The 18,132-nt window shown below is 40.3% G+C and overlaps 1 protein-coding gene across 1 annotated transcript in view; it reads left to right on the top strand.

Annotated features, from left to right (window-relative positions):
- The window catches only part of GREB1 (growth regulating estrogen receptor binding 1), a 106,538-nt gene extending 89,717 nt beyond the window's left edge, over window positions 1-16,821 (top strand). Inside the window, exons 25-33 of the mRNA XM_054980064.1 lie at window positions 774-916; window positions 2,802-2,963; window positions 4,256-4,460; window positions 5,245-5,419; window positions 5,504-5,722; window positions 8,427-8,562; window positions 10,610-10,810; window positions 14,021-14,159; window positions 15,155-16,821. Of these exons, the coding sequence (XP_054836039.1) occupies window positions 774-916; window positions 2,802-2,963; window positions 4,256-4,460; window positions 5,245-5,419; window positions 5,504-5,722; window positions 8,427-8,562; window positions 10,610-10,810; window positions 14,021-14,159; window positions 15,155-15,318 (1,544 nt within the window). The 3' untranslated portion in view covers window positions 15,319-16,821. The remainder of the gene's footprint in view (window positions 1-773; window positions 917-2,801; window positions 2,964-4,255; window positions 4,461-5,244; window positions 5,420-5,503; window positions 5,723-8,426; window positions 8,563-10,609; window positions 10,811-14,020; window positions 14,160-15,154) is intronic.
- The last annotated feature ends 1,311 nt before the right edge of the window (window positions 16,822-18,132 follow it).

Here is an 18,132-nt window from a genome sequence, read left to right as displayed (position 1 = left end):
TTCTTCCCCAGCACTATCCCTTATATGCTTCATCTATCAACTCTTCCCGAATCTCTCTATCCTATCCCATCTCTAGTGAAGCCACATCATATTCCTTCCTTTACCCAGTCTGGTTTCTAATTTTTGTGGGGTTACACACTTGGAGTCACATAGTTCTTTTGTCCTATTTTTGTCCCATCATTTTTTTGTCCTGTTCTCTCATATTCTTAGCATATGCCTGGGACTAAAGCAGGAGAAAGGGAATAATCTGAACAAGCCAAAAAATATCTTTCAGCTGTATGTGAATAGCATGTAGCTGTTAATCCACAATTTGGCCACTGGGTGAAAATGATCAGTTTTGTAATCTGTGTAAAAGCAAACTCTTTCTGTTTTGTGGGAAACGCTAGAGGGAGCAAGAGAACGTATGTTCTCTAGGGAAAAATGCATCAACAATAGTAAGCATTACAGTGTTTTGGAGCTTGCAAAGAAAACAAGAAAAATGCATGTTCATTAAAAAAAACCCTCACATGCTAGCATAGTTTATCAAACTATGTCAAAAAGAATGACAAGGATAAAAATCATTTCAATTCTGATTTTTTTGGCTTTATTAAAGATAGCAATATTTTTAACAATTAAAAAACAACTTAGATCACCCCTTTTTCTTGGGGAAAATTGTTTTGGGCCAATCTGGATTGAAATTTTGCAGTTCACACATGCTAAAAATAATTTTGAGCCCATCTGGATTGAAAATTTGCAGTTCACGTATGCTGAACAATCCAAACCCTTTTGTACAGACAGATCAGCCAGCAGAAAACAAGAGGATTTGTATATGCGCCGTCAGACAACTCGGATGAGATTATCCAAATATGCAGCTTACAACACTTACCATCACTGTGAACAATGTCACCAGTACATGGGCTTCAACCCCAGGTACCAGGTAAGGTTGATAAAACTAATGGTGCAATCCTAAGCAGAGTTACTCCAGTCTAAGCCCATTGATTTCAATGGGCTTAGACCAGTGTAACTCTTCATAGGATTGCTCTGTAAATGTCCTAAGTACAACTGAAAACATGTAGCTCATGGCAAGCTGAACCAGTGGCACAAAACATAAGGGTAAGCTATGTGGAAAAGAGCTTGATGCAGCATTCCACAGAGCAATATGGAAAAAACTGCTGAGTTCTTTAATTTTTTGATTAATTAATTTTTGTTAATTAAATAACTGCCAAGGTTTTTTAAATTTTTTGTTTACTTGTTTTAAATATGTTTTATCCTGTCTCTCCCAGAACCGTATAGCCAAAAATCCCACCAAATGAAATAATGATGAAATCCAGCTCCAAATAGTAAACAGACCCATAATAAGCAGTAAAAAAATTATTACCAATTGCCTCACAACATAATAACATTTGGGAGGACTCTCGGAAATACTCAGTGCACTCTAGTGCATGAAATCTTATCTTTCACACATCCCTTTAGTTTTCTGCCTAATGTCCACACACGGAGGAAGGACATAGTTACACCCTTTGAGGGAAGTTGTTCCAAATCACAGGGCCACTACTAGAAACGCTCTGCTCGTTGCTACAGATGACTTCACTTCCTGTACTGAGGAAATGAGGACAAGGTGATGATCTCAATAGGCAGGTTGATCCCTGTAAGAAGAGGGGCAGTATATGTTGCAATTTCAAACATGTTTGTGCTGTTCCTTGGCACATTACCTTGGCTTACTTTGAAGCAACGTATATGAATGATGGATTGCAGCCCAAAGCATAACAATTAATATTTGTCTCTATCATGCAGCGAGCTTCCTGATTAAATAGGGATTAGAATCCAGTAGAGGTTCCAACAAGCCTGGAGAAAGGTGTCCTGTTCCTTTAATAATGGCTGGATGTATGGAAATGGCCAGCTGAAGTTTTTCATGGCATGGAGGTAAATGGCATTACCTGTTAAATAGCATCCCATTAAGCCTTTATTAAAGGAACAGGATATTTTCCCCAGGCAGTTGACAACCTTGGAATCCAGGTCTCCTTGGTGCTAATCCAATGCTCTATGCTAGGGTATCATTTTTCTGGGCCTGGTGCAAATTTGCAATATACCCCTCCCATCATGAATCAAGAGAGAAAAAAGATCTGTTTTATTTCTCAGCCTTAGAACTTCAGTCTCTGTAAAGTGTACTGATTCCCATTCCATTACCTGGCTTGTGCCGTGGTCTGTACATTCCTACATCACTCCTAATTTCTAACTTGGATGTAAATATTGGAGTATATGCACAATTGAAAACAGCCCTAATCCATCTTGTGTTTAGATTCTGTAGTACTGTATCAGAGGCCCTGACTACTCATAGGTATCTGCAACAGAGGCAGACATTACCCATGTAAGGTCTGCATTGTGTATGGTCCTAAAAAAATTTCTGTTTTGCGTCAACCAGTGAAGATTTTTTTAGTATTTCTTAGTGTACCCACAGGGATCCCTGCCTCCTGCCTTATATTTAAATTTTTATTTTTATATGTGTATATTAATTTTGGTTTTAATTCTTTTTCCGATATGTGTTTGTTTTGTTGGTTTTAATGGTTTTTAAGATGTTGTTTTTATTATGTATATTTTTATTTTGTTAGCTACCTTGGTGACCCTGAAGAAGTCAGAAAAGTTGGGGGTAAAAATATGTCTATTTTAATAACTATAAGGAGATGTATTGGTCAGGGGTGATAAAATATGGTATAATTTTTTTATCTGAAGAGAAAGCAGAGTATGCCATGGTAAGTTTTTAAATAGAAAAGACAGGCTGTAGTGCAAGAAGAATTACCTTTTTAAAAACTCTTCTCCCATAGCTTTATGAATCCACCTTGCATGCCTTCGCATTTTCCTATTCAATGCTTGGAGAAGAGATTCAGCTTCACTTCATCATCCCTAAGTCCAAGGAGCACCATTTTGTCTTCAGCCATCCAGGAAGACAGCTGGAAAGCATGAGGTTGCCGCTTGTCACAGATAAGGTAAATAAATACTAACAGGAGCATGTATCCGCTCCAGTCGGGATCTTTGTTTTACAGACCACTCATTGCCTTCAATGTTTTGGTTCTGCTCCAGATGGTAATAAAGACAGATTGTTTCATTATCAGCAGAGATATACAGAAAACTATGAGTGATTCCGCACACGTTAGATAATGCACTTCCAATCCTCTTTATAGATCATTTGGAATGGGTTTTTTTGTGTGCGGAATAAAAAATCCACCTCAAACGACTGAGAAAGTGCATTGAAAGTGCATTATCCAACGTGTGCGGAATCAGCCTATGTGCCTGTTGGTTAGCTGGAAAACAGGGTTCCAGTCCATCTAGCTCTTTGGACCACATTCTAGGTCAATGCAGAAAGAAGTCTCCTTCTTTTTTCTTCAGATGGACATATTTTGCATCTAAACCTACTCCCCCATTTTCATATGAAAATGCAAGTAACTCCTCTCGGAGACCTGAATACCACCATCCCCAGAAGGGGATCTTTTGTTTACCCATCTTAAATGTGTGTCACTAGTACTGCCTCCTGGGTAGCCATTTGTTTTGAGTAAAGAGTGTAGGTGGTGGACCAGGCCTGCTATTCCCCACCCTCCAAAGTTTCTTTCATACATTTGCTTCTGGAATGGCCACTGGGGTGGGCGGGTGGGGGATTGGGACTAGGCAGAAAACTGGATTTGGTCCTGGGATCTCTTATTTCTGATCATTGTATAGTCTAATAACTTGCTCACTTTCCTGTCCCACTTGCTCTCTCGTGCCCTAATTTATTTATTTAGATATTTATACTCCATTTTTCTCCACAACGAGGACCAGATTTGAGTGCCAAGTTGATGGGCCAGTATTCACAAAGGGAGAATGCAGTTTTTCCTTCAGCTCCTTTGTCTTGACAACTTGGGTCAACTTGACAAACCGATTTTGCATCAAGAATTGATTCTTAACTCATCCAATTTAATCTGCAGCATATCATGTTTTCCATTTTAGGACGATAGCTGCAAACTTTGGGCTTTGACACCATCCCTCAAAACAGCTTATTTTCTCTCTTCCTCCATCCTCTTTTTTTTTTGTTCCAGCCCAACAAAGTTTTAAAGAACTCAAAAAGCTTGCATATTGTTTTGATTGGTCAAAATACAGGATATTACAGGACTTTTGTTCAAATCTGTCCGTGTACCAGTGTGATTACTTGCAACTTTTATCTGCTTAGTTGTCAATGTTCCACCACACATCTTTTCTTTGTTAATGTTGAATGAGTACAATAACACAGAGATCCCTACTTTTACAGAGCCAGGATTATATAAAGAGCCCTACGTTTACTCCCACAACCGGACGTCATGAGCACGGACTTTTTAACCTTTACCATGCCATGGATGGGGCCAGCCATTTGCATGTCTTAGTTGTCAAAGAATATGAAATGGCAATATATAAAAAATACTGGCCCAACCACATCATGCTTGTCCTGCCAAGTATTTTCAACAGCGCTGGAGTGGGTAGGTACTATATGCTGAAAAACTCATCTGGGTGAATAAAGGATTGATGGACACCCTTTGACTTCCGTTGAAGTCAGTGGATTTAGAACAGTGTAACTCTGCTCAGGATTGCACAGTTAATTAATTTAATAGATACATTAACTAACTAGAGATCTAGTTATAAATCTGCCTTATACTGTCTTACAGTAAGTTAAGTTCATCTAAATCATTGTTGGCTGATCTGGCTGGCAGTGGGTCTCCAGGTCTCAGGCAGAAAAGGGTCTCTCCCAATCTGACCCCCCTGAGATTCTTTAATAGGAGATGCCAGAGACTGAACAAAGGACCTTCTACATGCAAAACATGTGCTCTGCCACTCAGCCTTGGTTTTACTCCCATTAAATTATTTTAATCTTTGAAGGGAAATTAAATTGTTGTGGCTTGAATTTTTTTTTACTTCTAAAGGGAATGAAAAAGTAAATATTAAATTGGTATTTTTAGACAATGAATGGAAACTTTTTGTTAGTTAAATCATAATATATTTCACACTTATATCAAAAAGATTTCTTGAGGTTTGTTCATATCCAATTGTATTTAAATTTAGCTGATTAATTAAATTTGATTTCAGTGTAATAGGTTGGTTAATTAGTTAACAAGTAGATGGTTAAATGACTAAAACTCTTTAATCAGTTGGAAGCCCTAGAATGGACTCTGGGGAGATAGTTATCCAGCAAAGAATTTCTATGTAAAATGAGGCTTTCATTTATCCCAGTACAGTATATAATTTGCTTCTTTGTTTTGAATGTAGGTGCTGCACATTTCCTAATAAAAGAGCTGTCTTACCATAACCTGGAGCTTGAGCGTAATCGGCAAGAGGAACTAGGGATTAAGCCACAAGATATTTGGCCTTTCATTGTCATTTCGGATGACTCTTGTGTCATGTGGAATGCTGTAGAAATTGATTGCTCAGGAGAAAGAAAAAGGTAAAGACTAATTTCTTTGTGGTTGGCATAGTGATTAGTCTTTTAAACCATCTGATTTGTATGTTGTTCCCCAATCTCTTCCAGTGAATATACATGGACTGAAAGGAATATTTCCCTGAAGCAAATTCTCCAGCATATTGAATCAACTCCTAACGTCACGCACTATGCCTTGATTGGGATGAGGAAGTGGTCAAGTAAAACCAAGAGTGGCGAGATCAAGGAGCCGTTCTCTTGTTGCCACATCCATGACTTCATCATGCTGAATGTGGACCTGACGCAAAATGTGCAATATAACCAGAACAGGTGAGCCAACCAGGACAAATGATCAAGGGTTGCTTCACACATCCTGTGGCAGCAGCAACCTCATGGATTGTCTCTGGATATACATGCAACATTGAGCTGCAGTCCCAGTATGATCATATCTACATCAACAGACGGTAACCAGTAGAATAGTCTACAGTCTGTGTCCCTTATTAAGGCATCTCTCTCACATCTCTCCCAATACTATATATTGTTCAAACATTATGGTGATCTACTTTTTCCCTCTGGCAGTAGTGACAAACTAAGGGAAAGTGAGAAGTTACAGGAAAACTGGTGTATTTAAAAGAGAGAACATACAAGAAGATTAAGTGAGATGAGGATATTGTTCTAATTGTCATGCACAAAAATGCATGTTTAAATTGTCCCTGAGATCAAAGCATTGAGACGGCTGCGCAATGGAGGAATAAGAGAAGACAAAATTTGCACCCAAGCTCACCCCAAAAGACATCTCAGGATGCTTCTGTTCCTGTTGCTGAGTCACAACAGTTGGAGGAGGGACAGCCTCAGCAGCTGACCTGTGCCCAGTCCCAAGATCTGCAGGCACCTCTGCAGGTGATGATCCAGCAACAGCCTCAATGAAGGAGACCTTCAAGCAAGGCCTCTTCATTGGAACACTCTGGCCAGAGATTGGGGTGGTGGAAGGTGACTGTGGGCGAGCCTTTGCACGGGTGGGGGGAAAGTTGTACCCCTCACCCTCCCATCAGGCCTGCTACTTTCTACCTTGCCTTTCCCCCAGGGCCCTACTGGACTCCTCTCCTATTGCTCATTCTACCCCACATCTGACGAGTACTACTTTCACAGAGTAATGGAGCTGAGCTGAGCTACACTCACTAATACCACTCTAACCTGCAATTTTGCCCCAGCCCCCTACAAAATGTTTTTGTATCAGAAAACAAACACCTAGCCTTGATTCAAAAGGGGTTTTTACACTGCTTCGTTCTGGCTTTCTAGCCTAAAAGTTGGCTAATTGGTTTGTGGCTCTAACCTGGAGATAAAAATATAACTCTTTTCCAAAGCCTTATTTAGATAATATTATTAATCCTAACTACACTAATAGAGAAGCTGATTTTTTAAAAAAAAAAATCAAGCAGCTCCCTCTCTGGAAACCAGGAGACTTAAAGGTTAGCCCAAAACCCCCACTGCTTTTTCTAAACCACGTGACTTGGCTTCCAGGAAGCCTAATATATATTTTTTTACATACAACACCTAAAAATATTAGGTCAGCCTAATATATATATATATATTACATACAGCACCACCTGGACACTTAATTTAACAAGCCTATTTTGGGGGGCACTCTATTTCCTAAGCTGAAAATTATTTTGTGGTTACTTTGAAATGCCTAGACCTTATTAAAGCCTAGCAAGACATTTACCTCAGAACAATAGAACCAACCAACAAGAGCACCCTTAACAATTAAACTGCAACACAACCACAACCTGATACACACCAAATGCCAACAAACTCCAACAAACAAGCAACAAATAACCTAGAATAACAGCGACCTGGAACCCCCTCATCAAACAATACCCTTTCAAAAATAAATACAACAACAATGACAAAAGCCCCCAGCAGAGCAGTACAACAGCACCAAACCCAAAGAAAAGGTTAAAGAAGAAGCAGAACAATAAAATAAAAAGTTTCCCCCGGGCAATAGAATTACAGAACCAAACAGAACTCTCACAAAAAAGCCAACACAAGAAGCTGCCCTTAACTCAAAATTAGTATAGCCCCCAAACAAAAGACCAAAGAAAATAAAGTTTTAAAAGGAATCAGAAAGACAACATGGCTACTACTGCCTCCCCTCTCACAACACATCCCACAACCAGGCTAATCTCCTCAAATCAGGAAAACTTTAAAACTTCAAAATTCTTAAATGAAGTAGACTATCAAACTAGGACTTCAGGCTAGAAGAATCTCCTCCAGGTCTTCAGGCAGGCAGGTGGGCCGGCAGACAGAAGAGCAGGCAGCAGATAGCAATCCTCCCAGTCAGAAACAACCAGAACATCAGCAGAGGCCCAGTTCAGCAAACTCAAACTGTAATGGAGTTCTGCAGCAGCCCAAAGCTGCTTTTATACTCTTTGGCAATGCTCAGAAAGAATTTGTACAATGCTACCCCATGACAGAATTACTGTGATTGGCTAGACACTTAGAGCTCCAATACCATTTGCCAGTGAAAGCTGCCTCACTCCCCCCACCCCACATTGCCTGGGAAACCTGCAAAGGGCGGGAAAACATGCTGGCAGTCCTTAAAATGGTCCGTGCTGTGATTCCCAAACACAGGATACCTGAGAATCCCCAAATGATTCAGTATTCCTGAATATACCCCCCCACCAAATATTTTTGCCCCAGGTATACTGAATTGCACACCCCAGGTCCTTAGTTCCTTTTGATACTTTCTGAAATCAAAATGCTTTCTCCTGATTTTCTTTCAGGAAGAAGAAATAGCTCTTTCCATGCAATTGCTCTTTCCAAGATGTCATAGTTTAGGCTATTTCAGGGCCCCTTATTTGTGACCCACCTGATAAAACGCAGCCCAGAGGCCGTATATAATGTCATGCAAGGAGATTGACAACGACCTTGTTTTTGCAGTACCAGGCAGCAACAAAAACAGGTTTATCGAGCTCGTCCAAAAGATGCATATTTTTTCTTAAATTCTTTGTATCTTCCTTGTATCTTCCAATAGATTTACGTGTGATGATGTAGACTTCAATCTGCGTGCCCACAGTGCAGGCCTACTAATCTGTCAGTTCAATCAATTCAGTGTCATGAAGAAACAAATTGCAGTGGGTGGACAAAGGTCCTTCCATATTAAGTCTAAGGTGAGACTTGAGAAATATATTTGATTGCTACTGTTGGCAAAGCACTTTGCATTTTTGAGTTTTTTGTGGTTGACCTGTGATGTTATCTAACATGTCCTATATTTAGAAATAGGCTATTTGGACCATCTGATCTCTTATTTAAGAGGCACTTGGTTGCCTTGTTTGGTGTTAGGCTGACATGGGGTTGTCAATAAAAATGGTAACCCTCTGTCAAGTTCTTTTTCATCTAGCATTTATTTATTCAAGTTTACCTATGTTGCTTTTCCCACCCCCACTAGCAGCACCCAATGATCAGGAGTGGGTAAACAAAATGGAGATATGTTATGTCTGACTAAATGTTACATGGTGAGAGGGAAATCTCAACACAGGACTGCCATTTTCAGCGGTAAAGTCGTGTATCAAGCAACAGGTGTAGCTCTGCCTTCAGAACTCACAGTTTTGATGACAGTCATATACAAATTACTGATGTGCTACTTGTCAGTTGCCTTTCTAGAGGCTTTAAATGAAAGATTTGCCAGTGCCAGCTTTTTCCCAGTAAGTCTCTACCACCACCTGCAGGAATTGAAAGATGTAAACGCCTCCTGATTGAATTGATACGATCTCAAGTAAAACAGTGATGTTTGCACGACTATATATATTTAATTCCCTTGATTGCCTCTCCATTCAGATCAAACTTTATGCAGTGGGGCCACCAGGGGGTGGAGGGATGAGGTTTCTGGAAACTCAAGGGAACCGCCAGATTTGCCAAAAAGTCCAAAAACTAAAAAAAAGGGTAATCCACGCACATGCTGAATGAGATCTTGTGAGCCCCATCGAACAGTGCTCAGCTCCCCTGTCTTGGATACAACGTACTGAAGGGTTTAGTTTGCTTTTCAGGGTATTGGGTAACTGTTGTTTTCCTTGGTGTAGTGAAAAATGGCTGTAAGTCCATTAGCAAATTCTACATTACAACATTTACACTTTGTCTGAGGCAGGGGGTTTGGTGATGTAGTATGCAGTTATCTAATGGTACTCAAATGGCAGACCAGATCTTGTGTTCTTATCTCACAAGGGAGTGACAGCCATTTAATGGTTGCTAGGCAACCCTGAATGCCAAGAGGGGATGGGAAAGAATGTGGCTGGGGGCAGGGTAAGAAAAGGAAGCAGGACAAACCGGAGGAGAGGGAAAATGGGGATCAACAAGGGGTGGAGGGAAGGCACAGAAGCTGGAACAATTGGGAAGCTGACAAGTTGGAGCAAGGATGGAAGAAGTGTGAAAATCACTGGGAAGGGGAATGGAGGGGTAAGTGGGATTTCCTGTCCCCCATGAAGATCAAACCAGTGGGATTTCCCCATGAGGGACATTAAGGTGTCCACAGATAATCAGTCTATGGGTCTGATGTTGTTACCATTTTACAGGTAAACTGAGTTCATTTAAAACTGTTGTGAGGAACTACTGTACGTTGGGAATAAGGGCTCTTGGCTGTTTTGGCACTTGAAAAGACACAGAGGGAATACCACCATGCTGTGGGTTATCAGGCCCTCATGGAATTTTTAAATGGCCCCAGTTCAGCTTTAAAATAATGATGAGGGCCACAGGTCAGACTAGATCTGAGTCTTTTTTGGTCCTTTTCTTCTTTATATTAGGATTCCTCACTTTATTTCACTTTCAGGAATACTTCTGTGTTCATATAAGTACTGCATCATGCTGTTTAAGCCTTTTGAACTGACTTGGAATTCCATTTGTATTGTGACTATGAGTGGAACTACCAGTGACAAAAGGCACAGATTGGACACTTGTCAGCTTCCCTCAAGTTTTGATGGGAAATGTAGGCAGCTTGGTGGAATGTTGGACAAGTGACAGTTGAAAAGTCCATTGGACAGCAGTCAGAGAGCCAAGCTGCAAGACTAGGATGCCTACATTTCCCATCAAAACTTGAGGGAAGCTGACAAGTGTCCAATCTGTGCCTTTTGTCACTTGTAGTTCCGCTCTATGTGAACTAGACAGGTACTTAGGGCTTGGATGAATAACATTCATCTCTATCCTGTGGTAATGTTTTCCTTTCAGGTGTCAGATAATCCAGTGTCTATCGCCCCAGCTCAGTACATCTGCGCTCCTGACAGCAAGCACACCTTCTTGGCTGCTCCAGCTCAGTTACTACTTGAAAAATACCTCCAGTATCACAGCCATCGCTTCTTCCCTCTTTCGCTGAAGAATTATAACCACCCAGTGCTCTCTGTGGACTGTTACCTTAATTTAGGACCACAGGTAATCACTCCCTGGGGCTTAAAAGTGACCTCTGGCTGGCTGTACCAGATACCTGAGCTAAGCTGTCCATGTTCTTGTCCCTCCTTTCTGTAGCCTGAATAAGACAGTAGTAGCTGAGGAAGATGAGTAATGTGATTGGGAGTACCTGTGGTGCTGCTGCACTGAAACAGAGGACTCCATCTTTTATAGGAACTGTTAAGAGTCGATGCCTGATACAGCTAGCCAGTTGCTTCTGTACATGTGGAGAATGTTTGCTAGGGTGCTGTCTGCATTAATCCATTGAATATAGTCAGGGGTCATTTCCTAGAAAAAGAGCTGGAGGAACTCATTAGCATAACTCATTAGCATATGCCACGCCTCTTGCCATCACCAGAAGTGTGTCATTGGTATAACTGATTTGCATATGCCACACCCCTGACATCCCCTATTCTGGCTGTTTTGGACCCAATCCTGGCCATTCAGGGCCAAAATTGGGCCCAAAATGGCAAAAAGGTTGAAAAGGGGCACAAAATGGTCAGGATCGGGCCGCTGCTGAGTGGGAGAGTGATCCACCACCTGTCAGAGGCCCAATTCAGGCCATTTTGACCCCAATCCAGGCTGAAACGGGCCCAAAACGGCAGTCAGGTGGGCAGGGCCACCTGACATGTGACCTCTTTGGGGAACTGCTGGAACTGTGTTCCTGTGCGTTCTCCCTTGAAATGAGCCCTGAATATAGTTAATCCCAGGGTGTTGCTGAGTTACCTGGTGTGTGTGGGTGTGAAAATGAATGGCTTCTTTTGCTTGGACATTTGATTCTAATGTGGGTAGGTCAAAGAACAGGTCAACAAAACAATTAGAATATTGGATAACTACACAGAGAATGGCATATTGCTATCTATTGTCTTAGTGAGTTTTCACTGTATCTGATAAGGTGACTAGCAAAACCAGGCCACCCATGGATAAAGTAGGAGTCTCTTGCCACTCAGGGGACACCCCAGCTATGCATATACGACTTTGTAAATTTAGCCAAAGGAAAAATAAGAATAAGCTTTAAATACTTGGCCTGATGAAGACTGAAAAGGCTCCAGAAGGGATAGAATGTTGATAGTCAGTTAAAGAAAAGGGGTGGAGGCAGGGAGAGAAATCTCCTTGCTCAAGGTGCCGAGATATTAGAGAATTCTACAATGGAAGAATTGGGTAGGGGGGAAATTCACCCTCCCCATGATTCCTTGTGGGCCCTCAGTTTGTAAATTCTCTGTAAGAAAACTTGGGAAGAACAAGAAATCTCTGGGTTATGAACAAATACGGTCATCTTGTCATTATCCTAAGTATCGTCTTGCTTTTATTTCATTGTCCTCTGCCTTTGTAATTCCAGTATATCTTGCTTAGCCGCTTTATGGTTCACAATGTCTTCTTATTCTATAATGCATTGTGGATGGCTTAGCTTAGTTACTTTGTTCATTGAGTGTCTTATGCTATATGATTTCATTTGAGTCTCAGCTAGAGAAACAGGCTATACATAAAGAAAATAAATACATATCGTTTCTCATCTAGCTGTGGTCTTTTGGACTGATGAAATACATGTATTTTGATCCACTTACGAATGTCTAATTCAACATGTGACACACTTGGCCGCTAGGTGGGTTTACATGGATTTCATTTTTTCAAAAGATGTAACTATCAGTTGTGTGTGCAAATGGATGCTGTGCACACAGTTCCCTGGCCCTCTTGACAAGCTAACAAGAAGACTGGATTTAGTCTTCCCTTCCGACTGTTGCTCTTTCAAGTATCTCACCAAGATATAGCTAAGCAGGTACACAGAGCAGGATCATAGCCATGGTTTTTAAGAATGTTCCTAATATTTAATCGTTTCCAATAATGATAAAATTGTAATACAGACAGATGGATTTCAAGAAGATGTTTGGATGCATTATATGGTTCAGAAATGTTACAGCAGCGAAGAACAATAATGATCAAAATGTTTTGTGCTAGGAGATGGAGTGTTTTTGTAGGGAATTTTTGTGGTAAATTTATACTACCTTAAGAAAGAGCTTCTCTGGCTCAAAATGTGTTGGATGATTCTTAAACTAACCCACTAACACATATTTCACCTGTGTTGCCTCTGAGCAGCATATATAGTTCTCCTTTCCTCATTTTATCCTCACAATTATTGATTATTTACAAGAAGAACCCTGTGAAGGTAGGTTAGGCTGAAAGAGGGCAACTGGCCCAGTGAGCTTCATGACTGACACTGCAATCCTAAGTCTAGAGTATAAGTCCATTGATTCCACTGACAGAATGTAACTCTATTTAGGATAGTTTCGGGTGGGTAGCCATGTTGGCTTGCAGTAGTAGAGCAAGATTCAAGTTCAGAAGCACCTTACAGACCAGCAAGATTTCCAGAGTATAAGCTTTCGAGAGTCAAAGCTCCTTCTGTCAGGTATTTAGGACTGCAGTGGCAATGTGGATTTGAACCCAGGTGTCCCTCCCAGACCCTATTCCAACACTCTAGATACCGCACCACACCTGCTCTTTACAACTGCAGTAAAAATGGGGTGTTACTCCTTGCCAACACAAATTATTTTTCTAACTTTTTATTTTTTAATTTTAATAAACCCAATAATCAAATTTAACATTCAGCATTGAATAACCATTTCAACATTCAATGTTTAACATACAACCATAACATTTTTAGTGTGAAGGGTTGTGCATATCACTGTTATTAATAAAATATGAAATTCAAAATTTTTTTTGGCATGATTATTTTTGTGGATGCATAGTTTGTGATATAATCGAAGAAGGGGAGCCACCTTTCCATGAAACTTGATTGATAATCTGGATTGTCGTTTACCAACACAGAAGTTTAATTGGCAGAGTGCATGTTTGGAAGTGGTGAATGCCACAGGAGAAAGTAGGGAAGTGCCAGGATGTAAGTGCAGTGGGAAGGATTTATTCTTTTGTGATGCTGAAAGGAATCTTCTGTTGCTGCTCTGAACCACAGCCTTAATTACAGGGCGCATCTGAAAGGGCCATCAGCTGGATTTGCAGAAGGAAATTTGTTTCTCTCTATAACAAACTCTCCAGTTCGATACTTTTATTATAAACATGTCCTGTTATGCCGAGCAAAATTGGAAACAGTAGATGATCTGGCATAGTAGGTGTTTATGCTAAAATAAATTGTGCTTTGAACTATATATATATCGATATATCTATTCTTTTCCCTGCAATCAGATTGCCATTTGCTATGTCAGCTCCCGACCTCATTCTCTGAATGTCAGCTGCTCTGGTATGATATTCAGCGGACTCTTGCTGTACCTCTGTGATTCCTTTGTGGTTGCCAGCTTCTTGAAGAAGTTCCATTTTCTGAAAGGTAAGATGGCCATCACTGGCACAAATGGGTTATTTAGTCAATTTATACTTTTCACCTTAAGTATTAACGTTCTCTACTTTAAATGAAGATAGCCCAAGCAGTTCACAGTTTTCAAACCATAAAACATGTATCTATATGGCAATCTCACTGCAATGGTAGTTTAAGAATTATACAAGTGCTTGTGAGAAAAGGGAGTCTTCAGAGCAGAGGGCTGTTTAGTGTAAGGGGACAGATGTCTCCTAGAAAGAGCATTAGGACAGAGTGACATATTTACCCAACATTTGTCTCTAAAATGGCTGATTGCCCAGTCTAGATGTCAACAAGAACTCCACAGTGTTCCAAAGATTATTTATAATTTTTATTCTACAAAGGGAATAAATTTAATAAGCATAATTATTTTGCAGTCTGGAAAAGAAATATTATGGAAAACTTATGGCATACTTGAGCAGAAGGTAGACTGCAGATCACGGGCCAATTTTTGATGGAGCATCTAGCCCTTTGTGTTTTCTGAGATTCTTGTAAAAATTGCAGCAGTAGCTGAACATTTGTGCTTTGGATAGAATTTTCCCTTTGAAGGGTATTTGTCGTCTTAAGTGGTTATTTAACAGAGAACGAATATTTTAATCCTGTCTTGCTGGCCATATTGGTGCTTTAAAAAAGAACCTCTTGCTTATAACTAAGGGCTTAGTCCCAGAGATCCTACGTATCATAAAATGGATCTTTGCCCCTTAATGCTGCATCCCCCTCCTGCACCACCAGAAACCTATGGCTGAAACACATGGAATGTGGCATAGGGCAGGGGTTACAGCAAGAATCAGCAGAAATTACTCATTTAGTGAGGACTTCCACTCATACCAAGGAGCTGTGGTGGTGGGACGTTGCCGCCTGATTTTTTATGTCTGTACTTTTTGTGACTGTAAAGTACATTGGATGCCCAAGTCCAGAAACAAGTATATGAAAATTGATGATAATAACAAAAGTAATGCTTCCCACAGGTGCCACCCTATGTGTGATTTGCCAAGACAGGAACTCCCTACGTCAGACCGTCGTCCGACTGGAACTAGAAGATGAGTGGCAGTTCCGATTGAGAGATGAGTTCCAAACAGCCAATGCCAAAGAAGACAAGCCTCTCTTTTTTCTCACTGGACGACATATTTGATGGGAAGTGATCAGATATGTCAGAATGGCATAGAAAGCTGGCTTCTTTTGTACAAAATAAATAGTCTGCCAAAAAGAACTGAACTGTTCACACAAAGTTGTAAGAAGGGCTGTCATTTAGACAAAAAATGACTTAGGTCATTTTGGAATATTTGTATTAATATTATATTTTATTTGACCAATTTTATGTTTATAATCTCTTACATTGTTAGTACCTTTTGTAATTTAATGAATTTTGGAAAGTAACTCTTGTACTACTGGCAAAAATACTGAGTTACTCTTTAATAGGACTGAATTTTTTGTGGTTGCTGTTGTAAATATACAAACTGTTTCAAAACTGTGGTATAATCCAGAAATATGGAATTTAGAAGTAGTTTTTATATAGAGTTTTGTTTGTTTGTTTTGTTAATCTGGAGACCAGCATATCAACAACGCTAAATTTTTAGTATATTGCTCCTGATTTATTAATTACCTTTTTGGAACTTCGGGGTCAAAACTAAAGACAGAATTCATGGGGAAGGTCTCTGGTGCAAGTCTCACTGAAATGAATGAGAGAAATATGTATACTCATGGTAAATGTACATTCAGTTCAATGCGCTATTTGCTGGAGAACTTCCTTGTGGTTTGTGCCCCTTATTTCTATTACAATCAAAACTGGCTTCTCGCCTTAACCTCACACTCACTGGCTGCCCTGCATAAAGATGCAGACTTTTAAAAAATGATGTAGAAATGTAATTAGACTGACTTTTTCTGATTCACTGAGAACTTTGAGAGTAGATGATCTGCAGTCTGAAAATTTCAGTAGCTAGGATGGAGCCTAATAGAGCAATCATAAACTAGAGTTGCACCCTTCTAAATCCATTGACTTCAGAAGGGTGTCACTGTGTTTTGGATTGCATTGTGCGTTAAATAATTATTTTTTAAAGAGAGTATAATAAACATTGTTAAACGCCAGTTTTCTGCTTGTGACAAGCTGTTGCATATGATAACAAAATCTGGCATTTTCCAATCTACTTTCACCCCATTACATTCATCTATATTTACTGATTCATCTACCTCAAAAATGGTTGTGTGAGTTACTTGAAAAGTAATCCCCCCCCCCCGATTAAATAAAACAGTGAATCCATAGTCCTGCCTTAGCCAGGCTGGAAATTTGGCAACAGTGAAATACACAGGGACAAACCTCATACTATACCACCTTGTAAGAGAGGATGAGGTTGAAAATGTCTTGGGTTAGCAGCATGAATAATTGAATATAAAAGGCAATAATATGAAGTCTCAGCAAGCCAAAATATGTTGTCACTCTCCCACCCCACAATCACTATATCTGACCGCATCTCCAATGGGGTAGTTGTAAAAATTAGACCAATATACCTTTTGGAACACCAAGTCAGAAAAAAATTGCTTGAGAGTCTCACCTCATGTTTCATAGGTAAAAAAAAATGCAGCCTAATACATTTCATTTTTTATTCCAAGTTTCCTTCTCTTTAATGTTTTAACTATATTCAAATTGTGAACCTTTAATGTACAGCTATGGATAAGTAAATACTGAACTTTATTTAGTTCTGAATGAATACCGACAGAGAATTGCTCATTATTATTTGTTTAGAACTGACTCTGGGAATCAGCTTATAATAGCTTGCTATAAATAGTAAGTGTAGTTATATAACTTGGTAGAAAGACAGCATCCTCGACACAGGGAACAGCGAATGTATCAGTCAGGATTAGTGCCACGATCTGCATTTTATTCCATTGAGTTTTTGTGGGACTTACTGGAATTAGTAACAGATTAGCAGATTTAATTTTAGAATTTGTAAAAAAACAATCCCCCCCAACCCTACCCTGAGATTCACAGTAAGGGCATTTCAGCATCTGAGGCTCTGCACCATTAAAAATAATCAATCCAACTCTTAAACGTTAAACATACATAAAGGCAGGGCTCATTTCGAGGAGGAACGTGCAGGAATGCAGTTCCATTAGTTCCCCAAAGAGGTCACATGACAGGCGGCACCACCCACCTGACTCTCAGACATTTTGGGCCCATTTCAGCCTGGATTGGGGCCGAAATGGCCTGGATTGGGCCTCTGATGGGTGGTAGTTCACTTTCTCGCTCAGCAGCGGCCCGATCCTGACCATTTTGGGCCCAATTTTGGCCCTGAATGGCCAGGATTGGGTCCAAAACAGCCAGGATAGATTTCTCCTGGAATTACAACTGCTCTAGACAACAGAGATCAATTCCCCTGGAGAAAAGGCAGCTTAGGAGGGTGGACTTTGTGGCATCACATCCTGCTGTGCTCTGTCCCCTCTGCCCTCCCCAGGTTCTAGCTGAAATTTTCCATCCTGGAGTTGGCAACCCTAGGTGGGACAGAGGTTTTCTATCCCCATCCTTGCAGAAACGTTTGGCGCTTGAATCATCCTACTTCCCTAACCCTGTAGAAGCAGAAGCACGGCCAAATTAAGACATGTTGAAGCCTTAAAATATGTTTAAGAGGCCCCATAGCATTACCGAAAATGGCAATGTAGTAATCCTTTTTTTAATTTAGAGAACCCTATAATCTGAGGCCCTAAACTGACGTTTACTTAACCTGTGCACAAATTCAGCTCTGCACTGAGGGAAGTATGTGCATGAAAACATAGCTATGCACATGAAATCCTTCAGTCGCCTATGGCTAGGAATAGACTGAAGAGGTGTGAGTCACTTGCCTGCTTCCCTTCAGCATGGGACCTAAAGGGGAAAGGGATTTGATTTCGGAGCAAGCGCATTGGCTATGCACATCCACTAGGCCCAATTTCCCCTCCACTAAGTATTTAAATC

This window comes from Eublepharis macularius, chromosome 1 (assembly GCF_028583425.1).
Source record: "Eublepharis macularius isolate TG4126 chromosome 1, MPM_Emac_v1.0, whole genome shotgun sequence".
Taxonomy (NCBI): Eukaryota; Metazoa; Chordata; class Lepidosauria; order Squamata; family Eublepharidae; genus Eublepharis; species Eublepharis macularius.
This window is presented reverse-complemented; position numbering and strand designations above follow the sequence as displayed.